The sequence below is a fragment of the Penicillium oxalicum genome, chromosome III, assembly GCF_001723175.1.
Source record: "Penicillium oxalicum strain HP7-1 chromosome III, whole genome shotgun sequence".
Taxonomy (NCBI): Eukaryota; Fungi; Ascomycota; class Eurotiomycetes; order Eurotiales; family Aspergillaceae; genus Penicillium; species Penicillium oxalicum.
In genome coordinates this window covers 2,506,069-2,527,382 of record NC_064652.1, presented here as the reverse complement: position 1 = coordinate 2,527,382, position 21,314 = coordinate 2,506,069, and the positions used below count along the sequence as shown (strand labels likewise).

The 21,314-nt window shown below is 49.1% G+C and overlaps 6 protein-coding genes across 6 annotated transcripts; 3 read left to right on the top strand and 3 right to left on the bottom strand.

Moving 5' to 3' along the window:
- Positions 1-1,526: 1,526 nt before the first annotated feature.
- Positions 1,527-3,650, bottom strand: POX_c04318 (uncharacterized protein; the record flags this gene model as incomplete). Its single annotated transcript, XM_050113198.1, has 3 exons — positions 1,527-3,173; positions 3,288-3,452; positions 3,564-3,650. The coding sequence occupies 3 exons, from the start codon at positions 3,648-3,650 to the stop codon at positions 1,527-1,529; spliced, it is 1,899 nt and encodes a 632-aa protein (XP_049970754.1).
- Positions 3,651-6,106: 2,456 nt separating this feature from the next.
- On the top strand, positions 6,107-6,223 carry POX_c04317 (uncharacterized protein; the record flags this gene model as incomplete). Its single annotated transcript, XM_050113197.1, has 1 exon — positions 6,107-6,223. The coding sequence occupies one exon, from the start codon at positions 6,107-6,109 to the stop codon at positions 6,221-6,223; it is 117 nt and encodes a 38-aa protein (XP_049970753.1).
- Positions 6,224-10,589: 4,366 nt separating this feature from the next.
- POX_c04316 (Hexokinase-1) lies at positions 10,590-12,227 on the top strand (the record flags this gene model as incomplete). The annotated part of the gene is made up of 1 exon (XM_050113196.1): positions 10,590-12,227. The coding sequence occupies one exon, from the start codon at positions 10,590-10,592 to the stop codon at positions 12,225-12,227; it is 1,638 nt and encodes a 545-aa protein (XP_049970752.1).
- A 1,632-nt stretch (positions 12,228-13,859) lies between these two features.
- Positions 13,860-14,891, bottom strand: POX_c04315 (uncharacterized protein; the record flags this gene model as incomplete). The annotated part of the gene is made up of 1 exon (XM_050113195.1): positions 13,860-14,891. One exon carries the CDS (start codon positions 14,889-14,891, stop codon positions 13,860-13,862), a length of 1,032 nt encoding a protein of 343 aa, XP_049970751.1.
- Positions 14,892-19,085: 4,194 nt separating this feature from the next.
- On the top strand, positions 19,086-19,853 carry POX_c04314 (uncharacterized protein; the record flags this gene model as incomplete). The annotated part of the gene is made up of 2 exons (XM_050113194.1): positions 19,086-19,786; positions 19,844-19,853. 2 exons carry the CDS (start codon positions 19,086-19,088, stop codon positions 19,851-19,853), a joined length of 711 nt encoding a protein of 236 aa, XP_049970750.1.
- A 240-nt stretch (positions 19,854-20,093) lies between these two features.
- On the bottom strand, positions 20,094-20,995 carry POX_c04313 (uncharacterized protein; the record flags this gene model as incomplete). Its single annotated transcript, XM_050113193.1, has 3 exons — positions 20,094-20,372; positions 20,450-20,489; positions 20,598-20,995. The coding sequence occupies 3 exons, from the start codon at positions 20,993-20,995 to the stop codon at positions 20,094-20,096; spliced, it is 717 nt and encodes a 238-aa protein (XP_049970749.1).
- Between the last annotated feature and the right edge of the window lie 319 nt (positions 20,996-21,314).

The window sequence follows — 21,314 nt, the reverse complement described above, 5'->3', positions numbered from 1 at the left end:
TGCAGTTTCGAAAGCGTGGGGAACACGTAGACAACCATGGTGGATAAGGTGACGAGATCTCCTGAAGACTCCATGATCAGCACTCCTGCTGCTGTCTTCCCCTGCAGACTCCATTCTTACTTAGCTTTTGGTAATTAGAAATCCTGGACTGTCCACCCCGGCAGACCGTCTGCGTTAACCCGCCATGGAACAGACTTTACCCGGCTTCTTTGCCTCGACTTTCCATGGGGTGTCACGCGCATTGTTTGGCCTGTTTCAAGCCCCAAGAATGGGTACCGAGATTGAGGAACATCTGTGAGAAATTGCAAGGGGGTGGAACTTGGCATCGATTGCGTGGATTCTCCAAAAAAAAATATCCACGATGGATAGACTCGGGTTTTCCGAGGAGACGTACACCTCCACGCACTGCTGCGCGGGTCTCTCCACCCGTACCACCAGGAGACATGTGGAAGGTGGTTTTAGATCTATACATCAATAATAGGTAAATCCTGCATATTTCACAGAGCAATTCATCTCTTTTGACAGTCAAAACTTCACTAAACGCAGTGGAGTGTGCACTGAATTAGGGCAAAGCTTGCAGACCAATAAAGACAATGCGAGTCAGTGGCAAATGCTTATCTTCATCTTGGTAACAGAAGACGCTTGAACATTACAGGGGAAAATCTAGTTCACAATAGGTTTGGTTGAAAATACTGTTGAACAGCCCTTTCCATGGAAACCATCTCCAAATCATGCCGAGTCGGGTAGGTTTCAAGCGTTATGCTACAAAATCCTTAGCTGGAGTAAACGCCGTCATACAGGTATGCACTCCAATACCAGTCCTACTTTGAGAGTGGGTTTTCATCCAACCTGGCCTCAACTAGAAAGGCGGGTACAGGCTGGGTACACGGATCCTTAATTCACACATTATGTACATTCAAGCCTACCAATAACCACGAGCAATCAGGCCTAGCAGAAATAGTGCCATGCTGTAGTAGTAGACAAGCTAGCGGAGTAGAAGAATTACACGAGGTGTTGGACACCAGCAGAAGAGTCATCAGATCGGACAGCTTTCAAAATTGTCAACGATTGGGTTCGACATGACTATTTTGGTCACTCCTGAACCAATCTGTATGAGTCGCCTCGGGTGGCCGACAAAAGACGGAAAGACAAAAAGAATGCACGAACGAAGGAGGACAACCAAAAAAACGCTTTCTGGGTATGATATGCACGGGATTGACATGATCTGGCCGAAATCAAAAGGGAGATTTTGGTTCTCATCGATTCACCCGGTCAGTCGCGTCGGGCCGGACGACGCGAAAGTCGGGATGATTTACCCTTGTCTTTTGTGTTTGTTTCCGCAACCTGCACGTACTCCACCAGGAAGCGCACGCTGGGGGCGAAAAGTCAACATAGGACGTGGCAGGAAGGTATCACTGAATATGCAACGCTCGTAACCATGCAACTGGACAAAATTCAAAATCGATGAACAAAAGACGAGAAGATGAATGCCATCTTCGGCGGACCAAAAAAAAGCACACAAAGAATTATACAGGGCCTGTGGAGCGCAAGGGAATTTCTTCCACAGACGCACCCTCCTCAGCAGGAACGTGCTGATAAGACCTCGTCTTGCGGCGATTGGTAATGTGCCGTACACCAACGACAATTCCACCGATGGTGCAGATGAGAAGAATGATGACGAGTAGTCCTCCTACACCACGGACAACCTCATAGGCCTGATTCACAGCCTTGGCGGCCTCCTTGGCATCAGAGTACGCAGATGATGATTCGGAGGAGCCGGGAGCGGTGTTGTCTTCGATCTTCTCATTACCAGAAGACGGCTGAGTGTGGCCCTTATTAGCAGCTGCGATAATGGCGGGATCATCAGGCGTGGGACCCGCCGAAGTGCCTGTGAAGCCCACGGCTTTCCAGTTCTGCGGAATCTCACTGCGAATGACCTCTGAAGTACTCATCACGTTGCCGTTGCCGTCAATGGCCTCCGCGGTGATCCAATCCATGTAACCGTCCACGATGTACATAGTCTCAAAGTCGGTCTTCGCAGCCTGACCAATCAGAACAGAAGAACCACGATCGTATGCTCGAGCATAGAATTTCCATTCGGCGACGTCGGTTGCACCGTTCCAGCTGACATGAATGAGGGTGGTGAGATCATCGTCGCGGGTGCCATACACCGAAGCAACAATGTCAGGTGGCGCGGTAGGACGACCAATAAATTCACCCTTGTAGGCACGGTAGGTCGAGTAGCGCTCCGATGCAAAGCGGGCTGTCATCAGAACGTCTCCGTTGGGTGCGTGCTCGCTCTGATATCCCCACTCGCTCCAGCCGACGAAGACATTGTCGTTAGGAAGCAGCTGCACGCTACCGCGAAGTCGAGTGAGCGCGCCATCGGGCCGGTTGATGCGTCTAATGACCCGAGCAGTCATCGCGGTGGTATCCAATTCGACGAAGAGAGCGGACGAAAGATTTTCCTCGTTGCTGCCTTCAAAAGAGGCATTATTGAGGAAAGAAATGACATGATGGGTTCCATTGGAGGAAACGAATTTGACGTCATGCTGCTTGGAGAAGGTGAAATCCATTTTGAAATCACTCTCCCGTCCACCAAGACGCCACATAATGTGGCCATCTTCACCCGAAATTCCGTAGATGGTGTCCGTGAAGCGCATGGAGATTATATAGTCCCCGGCTTCATTCTTGTCCACTGCATTGATATGCACATAGTCCCAGCCTGGTTGTTCGGCGGGCGCATCTGAGGGACCAATGATCACCGATTCAGTAAGAGGAATCTTATCCAAAGAGTCCCACTGCACGAGAATGTCGCTGGTTTTTGTGTCCATTTCCACAAACCCGCCCGAGACAACCCAGCCTTTCTCCGTCGGCCGGTCAAAATCCGTCAACTCCACTTTCTGCTCTCGATAAGTGCACGCTAGCACTGTCTTCCCGCTGGGCAACACATTGAATTCGTGCATGTTGAAGTCGTGGACGTCCAGTAGCATGTCAACGTCTTTCTCCACCTTGTAATTCTTATCCAAAACCACGCCATGGCCCTTGTTGGAATAGTCAATGTCCCAGTTGACAATGAATGAGAGGTGTGTTTCCCCATCAATGTTGGTGACGGGTCGGAAGTCGAAGATATTTCGGTTGTCGTATAGTGGTGCGCCCGCCCAAATCAACATCTGTTTCCCCCAACAGCATGCTGTTAGTAATCAATCTCGCAGAGCCTAATGCTAGGGGCGAAATTGGAGTAAAGGAACTCTTTTATTTGTGAAGAATTGTGGGTGATGACGTACACCATCGCTATCGTAAATGTAAGGTCCGACTTGGTATTGTTGGTATTTCTTGGTAGGCTCTTCCGGGCTGATCTGTCCATACGGCGCCACAAACCAGTATCCCGGCGCAGCTCGCGTGCGATCATGATGTGTGATTTCCCACTTCAAGGCTCGAACCTCGGGAAGCTGATGGTTGAAGGGGGCAAGAGGTTAGCATTCGGGGATAATGGTGAGGTTTGCGCGACTTGCGCATCATAGCGCAGGTGCCCTAGGGTTTTGGGGGGTCATAACACTCACAGTCACAAAAGACATTAAGTCAGCGTCATGGCGCTGCGCGGTCGTGGATTGTAGGAAAAACAAAGACAATGCGCCAAGAAAGAACATGGTGAGCCAAAGGAGCGGCAGGGAGGAAAAACTCCCAAAATACGTCTTAATATGAAGGTATAACGAGCCCGATCAACGCAGAGGACGGAGCAGAGGAGAGAGAGAGGAGAGGGTCGCGCAAGGCGCGGAACGGGACGGAGGAGAGGTTAATAATGAATTGAATCTGGTGATCGGACTCGATGTGCGGAGCGAAAGCGAGATTGCCGGCGTTAACGGACAAAACTTTCCTGTTTTGAATACAGTCGTGTCTCGTCCCCCGGCGCAATGGACAGCGTTGGAGACTTGGGTGAGGGACAGGACAGTGGAGGCTCCTCCACTTTGCGAAGAAGGACGGGCGAGACTGCACGAGCAGACCGGCCCGCGCTCGCCAGGACAGGAAGTGTAGGCCAGAAGCCCTCTGCAGCAGTGCAGCCAACGGTGGAAAAGCTTCTGGGCCAACCGCGTCAACGGCGTCAGAGTGCCCACTTGTCACTTGTTAGGGCGTCCGGGACTCGAGACTCCGAACTCAGGGGGATACCAGTTAACACATCACAACAAAAAGGGAAACTCATAGGGCGAGTCTTGGCGTTGTTTCGGACGGTGGAGCCCCAGGGAAATTCGAGAAGATGACTGGAGGTTCGGCGATGGCGCAGTGGAGGAGAACCATGTGAGAGGCGTCAGCGGCCTCGCGTCCACCTCCTGATCGTTTTTCCGCCGTGACGACAATCCTCTGGGCGTGATTCGTATCTTTGTCCGAGTTAGGGTTGAAGGGGAAGAGGATGAGGGTGGAGGAAATTGATCGAGCTCTCTTATGGAATAGCGTCGCGGTCAATAAACAGACCTCACGGGGATAGCGATCTGCAATTGAGCAGTTTGGAGATGAACGTCAAACAATGGCATTGACCAGAACAGATGTTCCCCTGTCAGCTCAGCTTTTCGCAAAAGCGACCGGCACACGCATGAAGCCGGATCTGCTGGCTCTTGAGGTTCGGGTGCGGACTGGAGCCTGGGCTTGGACGCTCCAGTCCGCGTTCAAGCCGACAGACAAATCAAAGTAATCAGCCTAGCCGCGTTAGCGAGAATCTCTCTCGGGAGCTTGCATGTGCGCTCATCGAATCAAAGAGCCGAAAACTTGAATGAGCATACGAGGCCTGATCTGACCTTGACGCCCTCTAAAAACTTAACCATCAATCTGCCCCGTAACCGACACGGAGCTGGTTCGCTCACTGCCGAACCCGCTCAAAGCTGCACTAGGGTGTTCTCATGCCCCGCCAGGCCTCTCAACAAGGCATCTTTTGTCAGGCACTGTCTGAGAGTTGGCAATTACAGTCTCGGGAAAAATGGAGGAAAATGCCACCTAGCGAAACTCATGGGACCATTGGCTTATGGCGGACTACAGAGGAAGAGCGTGTGAAGAGGCGCGCACCGTGACTTTCCAGATGGAGCGACCTCACATGACCAGGGATGATCTCGATCATGTGGCTTAATTTTTGAAAAAGAATTGTACAAGCAGCTCGAAGATTTTGAAACTGCCATGTAAATCCCTCCGTCAAGGCGGGTAGAGAAAAGGTGTACAAGTGGGTTCTCTTGATTCTCATGACAAGCATTTGATCACTGCCGTCAATGGCCACAGTGGACCGAAATTTAGCTTCTTCTGGCTTTTTTAATCCCCTGATAGTCCTTCGACACATCAATATTTCTATTTCAATTCAGATACTTCGGGATTTTTGTTTCTACTCTTTGCTTTCCGTGTCAATCCACCTTGAGAAATAGGGAATGGCTCAGTGCATCTGAATGAAGCCGAAGATCGTGTGATTCTTTTAACCATACACACGTTTCAGAAATATATTTTTGTAGTATATGGTGTTCCTTGTGCACAAATACAAATAATAAGAATATGGCTGTGTTGGATGCTGCAATGCATTCATACCGCGAGAGCCAAGGGTAGACATGCAGAGGAAGGGAGCGGGAGAGAGTGTGCGCCGAACACGACACCGAGGTAGAGATACCTCTCTACTAAGACTTTCGCACGAATAGCAATGTGATGGCCTGTTGTAGGCACTTAAATTCTATATAGAAACTCCGCAGAAAGTATTTGCTTCTGAGCATCACACATGAGTGTAGATGTATCTAACAGAACACAACCCCACAATTCCATGTTCTGTCACGGACCCTGAGGATAAATTCATATCTCAGGTTCTTCAACAATTATTCTCGTCACCTCTCCGTCCAGTTTATGTAAGATTCATTTTGTCCAGGCAGGTCGTGTTCTCAGAGGTGTCTGAATGTTCTCACTTGCACGCCTATCATGCGGGCTCTCTTCTCAACTTCAGAGACACACTCATGCATGACAAATGCATGGCTTGATCCTCCAAGTCGTCGCTGGAAACTAGCCGAAACCTATCTATGAGCGTGAGCTAGGTCATCTTCTCCGAATAAATGTTTGTTGTTTGATCTCCCAAAATACAGCACTTAGAATGAACAAACCCCGGAGACAAAGTTATGAGCTAGGTGAGAACTCGTTCAACTCCCTCGGCAACGAGGAGTGGCATTGGATCAAGTCATCGTCAGTACAGAGATGCTGCGATGAGTAGTGCAGAGCTTACCAAAGTGACAGAAACATATTGTGAGCTGTCTCTTTAGAAACGGCCAACAGCCTGCCTCAATGCAGAATTATGTGCAGCCTTCAGGCAAAGAAAATCAACCAGGTTTGCAAAAGATTGAGGCGCTGGCCCTTCGTTACCTTGCTACATTTGCACGCCTCAAAGTATTTGTAGGCTGAAGTGGCGAAGCGCCTACCAATTTTGGAGGTTGAATTGATAAAGGTGAGCGAAATCAGGACATTCATATCGGCTAGCGTCCAAAGTTCATTCTGTAGGAAAGTGAGCAATAGGTTCTGGCCGGCTGAGGACAATTCTCTTGATAGTTGTGGAAAACTACAGGGTCTCTGAGTGTCTGGTTGAGTAATTGGGGAAATACAGCCTTGTTTTAATTATGCAATCGGGACTCTGGCAAGAACGCACCATCTTGACGTTCTGCCCAGAAGCAAATGACAAGTAGAAAACCAGCCGTCCGAGAGAGGGTACCGAGGACAAATTATAGGCCAGTCATCTCCAATAAGAGTATGAGATGGACACGACCGAGTGTACAGCTCCTTGCCTGCTCGGTAATTCGGCCAAAGTGACCCCTTCTGCTTATGTGGGCGCTGAGAATAACACTTTAATTGTCGCTTTCAATCATAATACTTGCAGTGGATGCCCGGTATTTGGATGTCCGTGTGCCATCACGGAAGAACGACCTTGTCTTTCTAACGAGATTTGCAAGAGTGAACTTGTATGCCCCCTCTCTGTGCAATACATTCTGTTGAGCTCCATTGCATGAGATAGGGCTTAGAAACTGGAAATTTATTTCGCTAATCAGCCCCTTTCGAGTAATACGAGATGAGACAGCTAATGTTATAGGGAAGCTTAAACGAGGTCGGCCAGAAAGGCCTTTGATGCCCCATAACGAAGGCGACAAAAATAATAAGAAAAGATGGCTTCCACCTAGATGTGGCTCAAAGCGCTCGGCCTGTTGGACTTTACAGACGTCAGTGAAATGATCTCTTTCGTAGCCATCCGTCGCTAGGTCTGGACATCCATTGCTAGATCTGGACATCCGCTTGATGACAGCAGATGAATCAACTAGAGGAGAATTTGTAGCAATCATTGCTCCGCACACGATCCTTATGCTGGGGTTCTAAGCTCACAAAAAGGTTGAACGAAAGGTCGATGCCGACTTTCATCTTGATATTTGTCAAGGTTACGGAAATCTGATCATCGCAGGGCTTTGAGGACAGGACGGGTGCTTATTGCCAGGTCGGACCAAGCACGGCGACGAGTCGCTCACGAACGGCTCCAAAGATTTGATCACCGAATGCTGTATCTGTTCTTACAGATTAATGGGATCGTCACAACTGGCAGGATCCTCGAACCGAGGGATTTGCCATGCGCTTCCGTGTCTAAAGAGCAAAGCCGATCACATGGGCTTGAGTTGGCGAAATCAGTGACTTGCAGAGCTCACGATCTACCAGCTAGATCACGTGTGTGGTCAAAGACTCGTGGTCAGCATGCTAAAGTTGGAAGGGTCTGCCCAAATCGTCGAACTAGTACTTGAGCAGATGGGGTGGTTTGTTTGCTGACAACCAGCCTTTACCGTCACACAACTTTTGAAAGTGGATGTCCTCGGCAGATGAGGCTCTGCACCTGCTCGGTGTTCACAACCTCGCATTTACAACTTGAGCGCACTAGAACTCGTAATCGGCTGCCATTTTGGTATTAATTAACGGAAACGACCTGGCGCAACATTTTCAGTGCTTGCTGTTCCCTTTTGATCGGGTAATAGCACGGACCTTTTGGCCTTGCTCCGGTCAGGATTTCGACGTGTGCATTATCATAAGATGTACTGTGGACTCCCAACACTCACCGTGGGTTAGTGCCCCAAATCCACCACAGTCTGACCTGTATTCAAGCAAGATTGTTTCTTCTATGACAAACATACTCGCTGCATGGTTCTTTGGATTTTTCTACGACAAGAATGAACAAGGCTTTGATGCCCCTCGCATAACCCCTTCCCGGGTGCGTAAACGCCGGCATATGAAGGAGAAATAGCGTTGCATCTTCTACAGCAACTTCTTCAATGCATTGACAAATTCGCACTAGGGGAAGCTCGGCAGTGGTCGCTTCGATGGTAAGATCAAGGCACACCGCTGTGTTTAAGGCCTCCCTTCCCCCGAGTTGCAAGCTAGTGATCCGGGTTGTATTCGACAGAGTGGCGGGCGCCTGTTAATCTGCTCATCTTGCTTACTGTCGGCTTTATCTCATCATGGTCGCATACGTGGTTGTTAACAATTGAGGAAGAAGTAACGCCTAGGCTGACAATCTTCAACTAGGACAAAAAAGATCGGGTATTAGCTCGGCGGTTATAGTTCGATGCAACCACGCCCGCTTTTTTTTGGGTTTGACGGGGGACTACCGAGAAAAGCATCGTCAGTCTATTGCGGTGAACCACACATGGTTACAGAGAGAACGAGTCTATCTCGTGGTGATCCATTAATTTTATTATGATTATGCCTGACACAGCACTCCCATCCTGCTGTTTGAGCAGGTAGATACCGTTATTTGGACAGTTGAATGGGAACTACAGAGGTCATGATTATGGGGAGGAGGCTGCGTAGCAATCTCCTAGGAAGTCGGTATGTACCAAGGGTCTAGTCACCGTCACGGTGATTTTTCCGGGTCTCGGGATTTCTGTAGATCTGTGATTTCATGGCGTAACTTCTGAGACGCAGAACTGAATCAAGCCAAAATGTGTACAGCAAGGCAGAGGAAAATAGACCCTCTCGGACGCTCGATTATCAAGGTGGTGGTGTAGTGGTGGACGGTTGCCCATACAAACATGGAACTCCGTGTTGATCAATTGTCGCCCTGTAAGATCGGAGCTTGACCCGCCCTCGTGGACATTCCACGTTTAGGCAAACATACCGCTTTGAACAATGAGAAATTGGCACAGGTGGTAGGGACCAGTTTCAATTTTTCTTTTGCTCTGTCTCGCTCTTACTACTTACTGGTGACTGTGGTCCTCTGCTTGGTCTCACGAGAACTTTTGTATTGGAGGGGCGGTTCCACATGAGTGTAACCGTCCCGACCGGTTGGGCCGACTACCACCGTTGCACTCAAGGGGGCATCGATCAAGTATGGGACATGCCGCGCACTGGAATGTCACAAACTTAGTCCACCAACTTCGGCCCTGAGGAGACTTGGGCTGATGCTGCTGGTGCATCACTGGTCCATGCCAATCGTGTGATACGGTTTGTCGGACGTTCTAGATTTTGCAGTAAGCTTGCTCACGCCTGTATCTTGAAAGCCAGGGGACCGATCACCGAGGCGTGTCTTCCCAGTCAACGGCGAGAAAGTTGGGGAACCCTTTTGGCCAAGGATTAGTTGGGTACCTGATTTAAACTATTTTTCCCCAATCTGGCAACCTTTTTCGGCACCCTTTTTTTCTCCCTTTCTTCTTCTTCTTCTTTTTTTTTTTTTTTTTTTTTTTTTTTGCCTCTGAGCCGCAATGCACCGACCAAATGCGACGATAACCTTGGAGAGCTAGTAACAGGATAACCATAAGACCTGATGGACGGAACCAATCAAAGTGAGCCTTTCAGAGACATCTCCGCCTTCAATCACTTCACCGCTCACGGGTTCTGTCGATCATGGACAATACCGTACGATACACCGCTTCCTCCCCGGCATGGCGAGCACCGCAAGGGCGTTCAAGTTGCACTCGCCGTGACACTGTGGTGGCCAAGAATGGGCCCAGTGTTGATCCATGCTTCGACCTTCCACGACGTCTTCTCCCTTTCTTCCCGTCAGAGGTGGTGGTGCAGTGAGTGGGGTTTATTGTATGTCTTGTCGTGTCCCCCATCACTCGTCCACAACCTTTTCACTTGTTGAGGGGGGAAAGCGCTCACTACTTTGACTGTTGACTGTCCCCGTAACACTTGGAGAGAGAGAGTACAGTCCGACAGGTACTACAGCTGTTGCTCCAGCTCCTGCTGCCACTCACAAGTACCACTGCTACCTTTACGACGCCCTCACTTGATCCACCTTCAACACTACTGTACTCCCCGTAAGGAGTGTCACCTCACGGCGTGCTCGATCTCTGCCCCTTCTCATCTTGCTCTTATTTCACCCACTCCAAGTCATCCGTCCCTTCGCAGTCCACTATTCCGAGCGCTCTTTCTCCGATCTCAACCGCCTGCCCACTGAAACTCCACATCGCGATCCATATCCTTCATTCCTCAACCACTACACATCTACCTCTCCACGCCTTCGAAGCTCCGCCAGAGGTTATCTGCCCTCGACAACTTGGAGCACGACCGGACCTTCCTCCTACCCTTATTGACGTTCATCGACCGAGCCGACCATGTCGGCCCCGCTCATCAAGGTCTTGCACCGATTGCAAGAACTCTTCCACAATGTAGTCACTGCGCTCGAAGCCATGATTCTGTTCCCGTCACTTTTCCGCGGCCTATCGTGCAGGAAGCGCAAACCTTTCCTAGGGGCTCACTGGCGCCGACGGACGCTGGATGATTTTGCCGAGGAAGTCGAGACGCTGTTCACATCCCCACTGTCGACCCCAATCATGCTTGAAATGTCGGAGAAGATTCGCGCACAATTCCGCGTTTGCCTGCAGAAGAGTCCTGTCTGTATGCTTCCGTCCTACAACCACGCGTTGCCCACCGGCTCCGAGACGGGCACGTTTCTGGCGCTGGATGTGGGAGGGTCGACATTTCGCGTGGCGCTGATTGAATTGCATGGACGAGATGCCGAGATGCGCATCGTAAAAGTGGCCTCGTGCTACATTGACAATACCGTCAAGCTTTTGGAAGGTACAAAATTCTTCGACTGGATGGCAGGTCACATTGAAAAGATGTTGAACGATGTGGGCACGGACTATGGTCGGGGCGAGACGAGTCTCCCAATGGGACTATCGTGGTCGTTCCCCATTGATCAGACCTCCATGGGAAGCGGACTCATGATTCACATGGGCAAGGGGTTCCACTGCTCGGAAGGCACCGTGGGACAGGAACTGGGTAGTTTGCTGATTCAATCGTGTCGGAAGCGGAATCTCAACGTGTCAATGGCGGCAATTGTAAACGACAGTTCCGCAGCGCTCCTCTCGCGCGCCTATGTGGACGCCAAGACTCGCATGTCGTTGATCCTTGGCACCGGCACGAACATGGCTATCCACTTTCCAGTGCATGAAATTGGCCGAAGCAAATTCGGTGTGCGTCCGGAGGGCTGGTTCGACCATGCTAAGCATGTGATTGTCAATAGCGAGATGAGCATGTTTGGAGGTGGTGTGCTCCCCATGACCCGATGGGACGATGTCCTCAATCGTACCCACATGCGCCCAGATTACCAACCGCTAGAATACATGATCACTGGACGCTATCTTGGCGAAATTGTGCGCCTCATCATTGTTGAGGCGGTCGAGACCGCGGGTCTGTTCGGCGGCGAGCTTCCACATTCCATGCGCGAGCCGTACTCCTTCGACACCAGCATCGTGGCGTGCATCGAGGAGGATTCTTCCGTCTCCATGTCCGCCTCCGCCGCTTTGCTTCAGAAACTGCACACGCTGCCGAGCTTCCCTCCTATCGAGGATCTACGATTCCTCCGCCGTGTCTCACAGGTGGTCTCGCGACGGGCTGCCGCGTACTTGGCAACTGCTATTCACAGCATGTGGTGTCTACGCAACGAGGTTGAATACCCTACGACGACATCCTTGCCTGACGACCTAGTCAAGGGCACATCCGAAGTCACGGTCGTGGAGAGCACTGATGCGGAAAAGAACGTCTCCATAGCCTGCGACGGTACCGTGATCAACAAATATCCTGGCTTCCGCGACACTTGCCAGTCCTACTTGGACCAACTTTCAGAGCAGTCTCATCATACTTTTGGTTCAGCAATCCGCCTGGAAGCTGCCCCGGAGAGTGCTATCCTTGGTGCTGCAGTGGCTGTTGCTGTTGCCATCGCAGACCAACCTGCGCAAAATCTGTAACCTGCCTGAGGATCACAGCCACATCCTGGAATTCGAGCCTTTTTCTCTTTCTGTCACCTTCTGGCTGGATATTTCCCCTTTCTGTGTCTCAGTCTTCCTGGTGACTCCCCCGCTCCCATTGACGACTTGCCCTTTTATCGTTCTTTCCTCTGACTCACCTGTCATTGCCCAAGACATCCCTGAGTCGGCCATCAACTAGTTTTTTCTGCTTGGTTTTCTTGATTTTATCCCTTTTCCCTTATGGGGGATGCATATTCACCGGTGTTCTGTTTTCCATTCTTCTGTTGTCATGCATGAGCACACTGATACGATGGTCTTTTCTGTGGATTGTGTTTTCTTGATTCCCCACTTCCAACATTTTGTTCCGTTCAGTCGGGTTGGGCGGCGTTGGGGTAGACTTTGTTCGTATGGTCGTTTCTATCAGGGATTATGATTTTATCCTGCTCGATTGTCCTCCACTTACCTATTACATACCAATGAAGAAATATGTGCTTTTTCATTAGAAGATGCCCAGTCAACCGTTCCGTGTGTCCCAACAAGCAGCTGGTCGGAGTTTTGGAGTAATTTACGGCCGGAAGAGATATTCTTTTGCAGAGCTTTTGATTCTCCTCTGCGCATTCTCATGATGAGATGATTAGACGACTTGTTGAGGCCCGGCCATCGAGCCGTAAGATGTCTAGCCGATAACCGAACAAATCACCATCAACGACTGACTTCAGCTTTGTCTGCCAAGTCCTGAGGGAGATGTAAATTCCGATCACATAGTGACAAAAGATCTAGACCAGTAAGGAAAGATACGACGCGACTACGCACATGATTAGACCACAGGCAGAATGATTCAGAGGAATTAGAGCGCATATCCGTCCCACTCGGTGCGCAATCTAATATTCAGATGCGGTGCTTTACTTGGTGAGATGCACCAAGTATTGCCCAAGAGGGGGCAGTATGAGGCCTTCAAGTATGGAACCTTAACAGCGGACCGGTTTTGCCAAGTGAGTAGAGCAGGTGGGAGCTCCACCCAAACAAACTGTTGAATGCTTGACTTCGCATGATATCGATTAGTATCTTCCTGATATATCTTGATCTTCCTACGGTGTTCTCTCCTTTCACCATCTCATCGTGTCTTCCAGACTTTGGGGGCGTTCTTTGCGGATCTTAGTTTTAAGCCCTCCTTCATTGCTCTCTTTGAGTCAAGTCCATTACACAAGTAAATGAAGAAAAAAAAGCATATGCAGTACGGAACGGATGTGAGAAAAGCAAATTCAATTCCTATCTCATCTCTCGAAGCTACACTGAACTAAGCATCATTCTGGTTCATCTCAGATAAAACTCAAAAACAGAAAAGAATCGCAATATTCCTTCTGCCGGCACTCGCACTCAACCGAGAGAACGGAACCCACGCACGATAAAGTTCTCGAACGCCCGAGAGTTCAACATCATGAAATAGCACGGTGCACCAATTGCAATTAGTTTCCATGTCCCATTCGACAATCCCAAACTCTACATGAGATGATGGTCTTCGTAGACACTAGAAGATTCCGAGTTTTCGCCTGTGGCATGGAAGGAGAAACCAGATTAGCCTCTCATTGAGCTGGAACTCCGATTAAAACCACGATCATTTATCAGCCACACTTACAGCAGCTTCTGGCGCCGCGAGCAGTCTCTTTCGCGCCGATTCAGCATCCATTCCTTGTTGCTGCTGTACTCTGATAAGGATCTGGTGACTCGGACGACGCTGACCTGGCCCATGAGCTTGGATTCCAAAAACTCCGCGTGGCTGTAGTCCTGTCCCTTTCCAAATCGTCTCTGTGGTCCGATGAGTTCCAATCCGAGTTCGTTGCCCAAAGCGCGCATGAATTCAACCGGCTGGCTATGGTGGCAGACATGAGATGCTAGCCAGGACGACAGGTTCTCGATTTCATGGGCCCTGCGGAGATTCTTGACGGAGAACAGAGTCTGAACGGTGAGATACCCATGCCAATCCATGCCAACTCTCACTTCGACATCGGCATCCACGCTGGTGTTTGGGTGATCTCGGATTGAGCATCTGTGGACGAGAAAATTCTTGGCATTAACCCATTCGCGGGCGAATACACCATCAAAGGTTGGTCCATGTTGGCCCCAATCGTCCCGTACTTGAGAAGCAGCCTCGGTAAGACGGAGGAAGTCCGGGAACGTGATCGTTAGACAAGGGCAGAGGTTAACAGCGCCGGCACCAAGCATGCAGGTATCTCCATTGAGGACTCGGCATCTGCAGCACCGGTCAGTTGTGGAGCTGGTTCGAGAGTGAAGTTTCCAGCACTCGAGGCAGAACTTCCATCGCGAGTTCTCCACGCGCTTCATGAATTGCACCACAAGTTCTTTTTCCACGTGTGTCTGCAACAGTGGAAAATCATTCAGGGATGGGCGTGCGACGTGAAGTGAAGGGTATCGTGTGGAAGATCGAAGTTGAGAGTAGAGACCCTTGCAGGTCAATGCGAGAGATGCTTGATCTTCAACTGGCAGAAAGTCCGTGATTCGGGCAACGAGTTCTGGAGGGAGATCCGAGAACTCGTGGAGAGACCGCTTGGGCTGATAGAAACGCCCACGAAGAGACAAAAAGGCCTTTTTGATCAAGGCTGTAATGACGATGACGATAACAGTCGTGAGGATGAGGAAGGTCATTTTGTACGCTTCACTCTGACAGTCAAGAGAAAGAGATATTGGAAAGAAGATGTTGCTAAGTGAAGACCTTCTATATGGAGAAGGTCGTCACAGAAGAAATTGCCAGTGACGAAGATCTTGATTTTGAGGAAGAACGTGTCAGAATATGAAGCGAGAGCGAAGAGAATAGTACCTGAAGATGATTATGTCTGAGGAAGATGCGTGTGGAAGTGACGCGAAGGTCTGAGTGCTAGTAAACAAACCCTCTGATTTGTTTGCGAAGCAGAGTTGAGGGAGCGAAGTGAATCAAGTGAAGACAGACACACGTAAACACAATCTTCGATGAGGGCATGGCAATATGAAATGCGAAGTGAGATGTTACGAGGACGTGTAGGTAAAGTAAGAGCCTCAAAAAGCTCTCACTTTGTGATGGGAGTGATTGGAAAGACGTGAGAAACTGGAATATCAACTGATCAGTCGGATTATTAAACAGATAGGAAGATTTTTTGCGATATTTGGAAGAATTGTGAGGTAAAATGAGAGGAAGAAGAAGTGAGTTCGATCAAGGAAGAAGATGAAATAAGTTATATTTGAGAGTGGAAGCTGAGTTTGTGGAGTTTAATGTGAGAGTAAACAGCGAATCTAGACTCGGGCTGTTGTCACAAGACGCAAGAGCACAACATCACAGAAAATGTTTGTCGGAATTACTGAACCTGCTGCCTATTGTTGACGAATGAAGCAATCAATTATCAGAGGCAGAGTGACTTGCAAAGATTTCTCGATTGCCCCGGTCATAGGCAAACTTGCATTGATGCGGAAGATTCTACTTCTTCCCAACGTCTATTGCATTACCTATGACACTATTTGACCCTGATCACGCGGGGCTTGCTCTTCATCACCCTGACTGTGCATCTTGCTGGTAGAAAAACAGAATTCAAGGGCCAGGAAGTCCTCGAATGAAGGAAAGGCCGGAATTTAAACATCCGGCTATCATGGAAATCTGTGCGAATTACATACTGCATCCTCGAGAGAGGTATTCAACAACAAAGCTGAACAAATCCGAACAAGGGAAGCATCTGCTAGAGCTTAAACCAAGTCTGGGGGAACCCACAAGATTAATGTAGCTTCTGGAATGCGTGACGAAAAATGAACCAAATTTCAAAGCCCACCATATGCTTGTATCTCGTAAATCATGGAACAACAGTCGACGCCTTGGCTGGCTGAACAAAAGAGTCCATAATGTTCGAATCTGGCCTCTTGTGCCAGGTTTGAACAGGAAATCCTCGATCTGCATCTAGAGAAGGGCCAATTTCCTCCTGGTCTCAGATTGAGTCTGACATCCAATCTCCGAAATGATCGATGTCTTTCATCGCACTCGCCGTAGTCTCTCATGTCACAAGATGCTCGCCATAGCCCATCTGGAGTATTTTTTGAAATGAAAGAAGCTTTCGGTGATCACGTTCTCGTTTTCAACCATAGGGAGGTGGCGCTCGTGTAGGGGAAACAGAACCTTCCCGAGGAAGGTAATTTTGATCGTGAAGACGCTGATAGCCACAGCAATGACCACATCCGTAGTCAATTGAGCAGCCATCGTACTCTTCTTGGGGGGCCAAGGGGATTATAAAGGTAAATTTCATGTCAAATACGTAGTGGTTTCCTTTTGGAACTCTGAGGTTCTGATGTGGAAGGAGGCAAAGGAAGAACGATTAGAAGGACAATCATCCAGATAAGCTGACAATGCCCTTATACGTAGGTGTGTGAGCGTGAAGAACTTCTTGAGTTCCACGAAAACGGAGGGCTTGATAAGGTAATAAGGGTGATATGTTTGTTGGCTGTCGAGAAGACAGAGAAGTCAACACGTCTTTAGGGGTGAGAGAAAGGGTAAGAGCGAGAAAAATGACGACTTTCCAGGACGCATGGAGTGTAAACAACGTGTCGTAGACGGGAATATGTAGAGAGCCGCTCTGGCTCATCAGTGACTGTTCGAGTGAAATGGTGAGAATCCATCTTCCTTTGAGTAATATTGAGGTGAAACTCGAGATTTTCGGGCTATCGAGTGGAAGCAAATAGATAAGACTAGGAGGGAATCAAGCGAAGACGGATGGAAGTAGACGCCAACCTTGATGCAGTGAATGTCTCAAGGCTCCGTTTCACTTGAAAGGTCAATCATCGTGGGTTTATATAGGGAAGACACGCTGAATATAGTGAGTATATCTATCTGGTATAAAAGTTCAAGAAATTGAGCTCACCGTTGACATGATTGTGAGAAAGAAATAAACGAAATGAATTTGGCTTCAAGGAAGAAAAGAATGATATCCTAGAGACAGATTGTGCCCTAATTTCCGAGGTGATTACCTAGGGAGTATGTATGAGAAGACACAAGAACATAGAAACTCGAACAAAGATTATCTTGGGGTTGTCGTAATATCATTGAAATCATTGAGGGTAAATCTCAAGATAAAGTCTGAGGGCCATATCTCACGATGCAATGTAATTCTATAATGAGGAATGACGAAGTTTAAGTTGAAACTAATAGTCAAGAGATTCTAAGTACTCAAATCACCCTAAGCTTTGGTGAGTTCTCATCAAAAGATTGGATATGACAAGAACGCATTTCCAAGAGTAAAAGAATTGAGGTTATTGTACGGTAAGAATTTGCAGAATGAGACTTACATGATGAGTAATAGACAAGTTTTAGACTCCGTTGTACAATCCTCGGAACGATAATAACTTTCTAAGGAGGCTATGCTTGCGTACGTGTTTCGCTACCTGGAGAGAATCCAGCTGGTACGTGGTCATCGACGATGTTGTCGCTAGATTCTACAGTCCTGAAATTCACAAGAGGAATAAAGACACTACTCTCCCTCAAAGAACACATCTTTGCAGATTAAACAGCAATCACACAATCCGAAATTGCGTGGTGTAAACAACTAGAAGAGACGTCAACTCAACAAAGTCAATGGTCTTAAGATCGGGGCGATTAGATTGATAAGATAACAATCGATCATCGCAAGAAATCACGTACTCTTTCAATCATCAGGCAAGTCAGAAACGAAATAGTTTTGGAAGCAAGAAGCATTTGCATGGCCGAATCAGAAACCAATATTGTCGGCGTATAGCAGATTGACTGTAGGAAAGGTCAGTGGGGATACTCTTCTTACTTAACCCTCAGCACCGTTCCGGTAAAGGCCAGAAGACATGAAGATTTTCCAAAATAGGACTGATTTTGCGAAACGTTGCATTAACCAGCATCAGCATTTCGAGGTACAGTATCAGGGCCTCCCTGGACGTAATCATGTTTGATTTTTTGAAGCGCCCGAGTCCAACATACGAGCCGCCACATATACGCGGGACTTAAAAACAAGTCTCACATATTCCGACCAGGCCTGCCACAGGCAAAACCACTCGCAAAATCTCACCAAATTGGAACTCAAGCCCCCCCTCTCTACCGAAGACCACTAAGATACGGCCTCCGTAACTGCACGTTTTTCGGCGTAGGCTGCTCCACCCGTAGGCGCGGGACGAATGGTATGAATACGAGGATCTGCAGCGCTAGATCAGGCTAATCCGATCCTGTAGGGTGCACACCTGGACGGATGAAGATATGCGCCGCGATGTGCTGCTGACTTCCAGACCTCTGCCTCGCAATATTGGTCCCTGAATTGACATAGCTCTGACTGGTTACTATCTTCAGCTCCGCCAATCATGCTAAGCCCTCCAAGCTTTTCGGGTATGATAGCTTGGTCCATTGCACGATCTGGCACATTCTCAGGCGGATGAACGCCAATCTAGCTCGTCGATTATTCGACGGCTGGCCTGCTCACAAGGAGCTAGACCTTTTCCACGATACGAGGTCTGGCCCCCAATCGGTTTTACCTCTGCATGTGTAAGTGAAGCACCCGACAATTGGCCTCAAAGGAGTCAGCCTCGGGCGTTCGAGTTGTGTCCGAATCAGGGTGGTATTCTGCGAGAAAGATGAAGGTTGACTAGCAAGTTATATGATTGATTTCACGAGGAGGAAAGAAACGCGGGCTTTGCGATCGAGAGCGAAGTTGGTTTGGAAAGACATAAAAGAGAGCGTGTTTCTCTCAAAGTGTGCAACTTCAGCTCAGCAGCAATCTCATTGCCCAAGAAACAAGCACCATCCATCCAGCTTTCCTCTTGATCTCTTTATTTTACTTTATTTTTCAAACTTGATTCGCTCCACCAGACACCATGCTGTTCACGCCTCTTGCTGCCTTCTCTTTGGCCATTCTTCCGTCCACAATCAACGCATACCCTGTCAAGACTGACGACCTGCACTGTCGCTCCGGTCCGGGTACCAACTATGCTGTTGTAAAGTCATACAAAATTGGAACCGACCTTACCATTACTTGCCAGGCTCCGGGCACTGTGGTCAGTGGGGATGAGCTGTGGGACAAGACCTCGGACGGCTGCTATGTGAGCGACTACTATGTCAAAACCGGCACAAGCGGCTATGTCACCAAGCAATGTGGCAGCGGAAGCAGCGGCGGCTCCGGCTCTGGTGCAGCGATCGTCGCTGCTGCTGAGAAGGAGAAAGGTCTCCCCTATGTCTTTGGCGGTGGAGGCTGTGCCGGCCCCTCTAGCGGAGGCTTTGACTGTTCGGGGTTGACTCAGTATTCGCTCTGCAAGGCGTTGAACAAGAAGATTCCTCGTGATGCGCAGTCGCAGTATGACGCCACCAGCCAAGGCAAGCGCATCCCTCGGGCTCAGGCACAAGAGGGCGATCTTCTCTTCTGGGCCAACAATGGCAATTGTAATACCGGCGTTGCCCACGTTGGGATCTTCATTCGCGACGGTTTGATGATCAATGCGGCACACACTGGTACTCCGGTCCGGGAGCAGTCAATTTGGACATCCTCTGGCGGCGAAAGCATCTGCCCATATGCCATGCGGTATGTTTCATTCCTCTTTTCAAAAGGTTCTCGGCCCAAACTGACTGAAAATCGCAGATTCTGGTGAGCGTGCGATCGCTCTCAAATTGTGGGGGATTTGCGAATGTGATTTTGTCCGGCCAAGACCGCGTAACGTATTTGCCCGTGGTTATCGATGTGAAGAAAGTCTATCTGAAGATTGGCATCAATCATGAGGAATCGTGTGCTCGGATGCTTCAAGGTTGAGATGAAGCAAAGGATTTCTCTTTTGTTGCAAATTTTATTGGGCACTCCCCTAGTGAATGCAGTCGTTTCATGAACACAGTCTTCATTCTCCACAAAGATCCTCGAGTAGGCCAAGCATTCGGCGCTGAAGCTCAGCGAGATCGGACTTGGTCAGTCGAGTTTGACTCTTTTCAGATGGGTCGTGGCTACTGTCATCGGGGCCAGCTTTTGCACTCTCTTCTTGAATGAGGCTCCTCTGGATCACAAAGAAGGGGATCTTCAGTCCACGGAGCTCTGCAGTGAGCGCATTAGCCATGGTGACAGATGCTTGGTAGACTTTTCTGTCGTAGTCTTCAAGTTCTAGCTTTTCTGCATCGACGTCCTAGTCTAAAATCAGCACTGGTTTTAGGGTAGTGACGGTTTCATGGCATCCACATATAGAGTCGGAGAGGAACATACTATCGTTGATTTCGAATCGACGGGTGCACCAATAGAGAGTCTGCTCTCGGTATCTTGTTAGTCGGTTCCAATGCTCAACAAGCGTCATCTACCACTCAGCATACTGGTCATGAGGAGTCTGGCAGAAGCTTGGAATAGGAGCTCTCACAGGACAGCGTCTAGTTCCTTTTTCTTGTCATCACGGGCACGCTGTCTTTCGAGCAAGGCTTTTCGGCCTTGCCACCACTGCTTCTCGTGCTTATGTTGGCTCGTGATTAATCCCCGAATCCGGAGCTGGGTTTCTTCGTCTTGACCAACAGTTGTCATCACATATCGAAGTGCCGCAGACCAAGTCATGATGGTGGACGGGTCAACAGTGGAGGACTTTGCTGCCGGTTTTCCTGGTGGAGCGACTGTTGCCTTCTGAGCATATTGAGTCGCTGCTGGGCGAGTCCTCTGCGGATCAAATGTTCCTGTCTCCCTTGGGGTCACGTCTGGGGTGGTCAATGTTGATAGTGTGCGGAGGACCGAATTCAGGTCTGTGCCATTGTATAGACTGTCAGACATCTTTCTGTGCTACCTCCGAAAAGCAAACCAGAGATTTGTTTTTCAAGACTGTGAATATGAGGCTAAAGGAATCAGTAGTGTTGCAGTCGGTGAGAGTTGTGGCGTGGGTAGCTGCACCGGCGGATGTATCGATAAGCCCGTGAGGCTGTTTGTAAATTGAATGTCTTGGCGGTATCTCCGCTTGAAAATTTACCTGATCCTCCCGATCCTCGAACATCCAATCTCTCCGCGCCACACCACCCAACCACCACCATTTCCATCGCAAAGGTAGAAGGCCCTGTGATCAGTCTCACCTTCCCGTCCTCTCATCAAAGACATC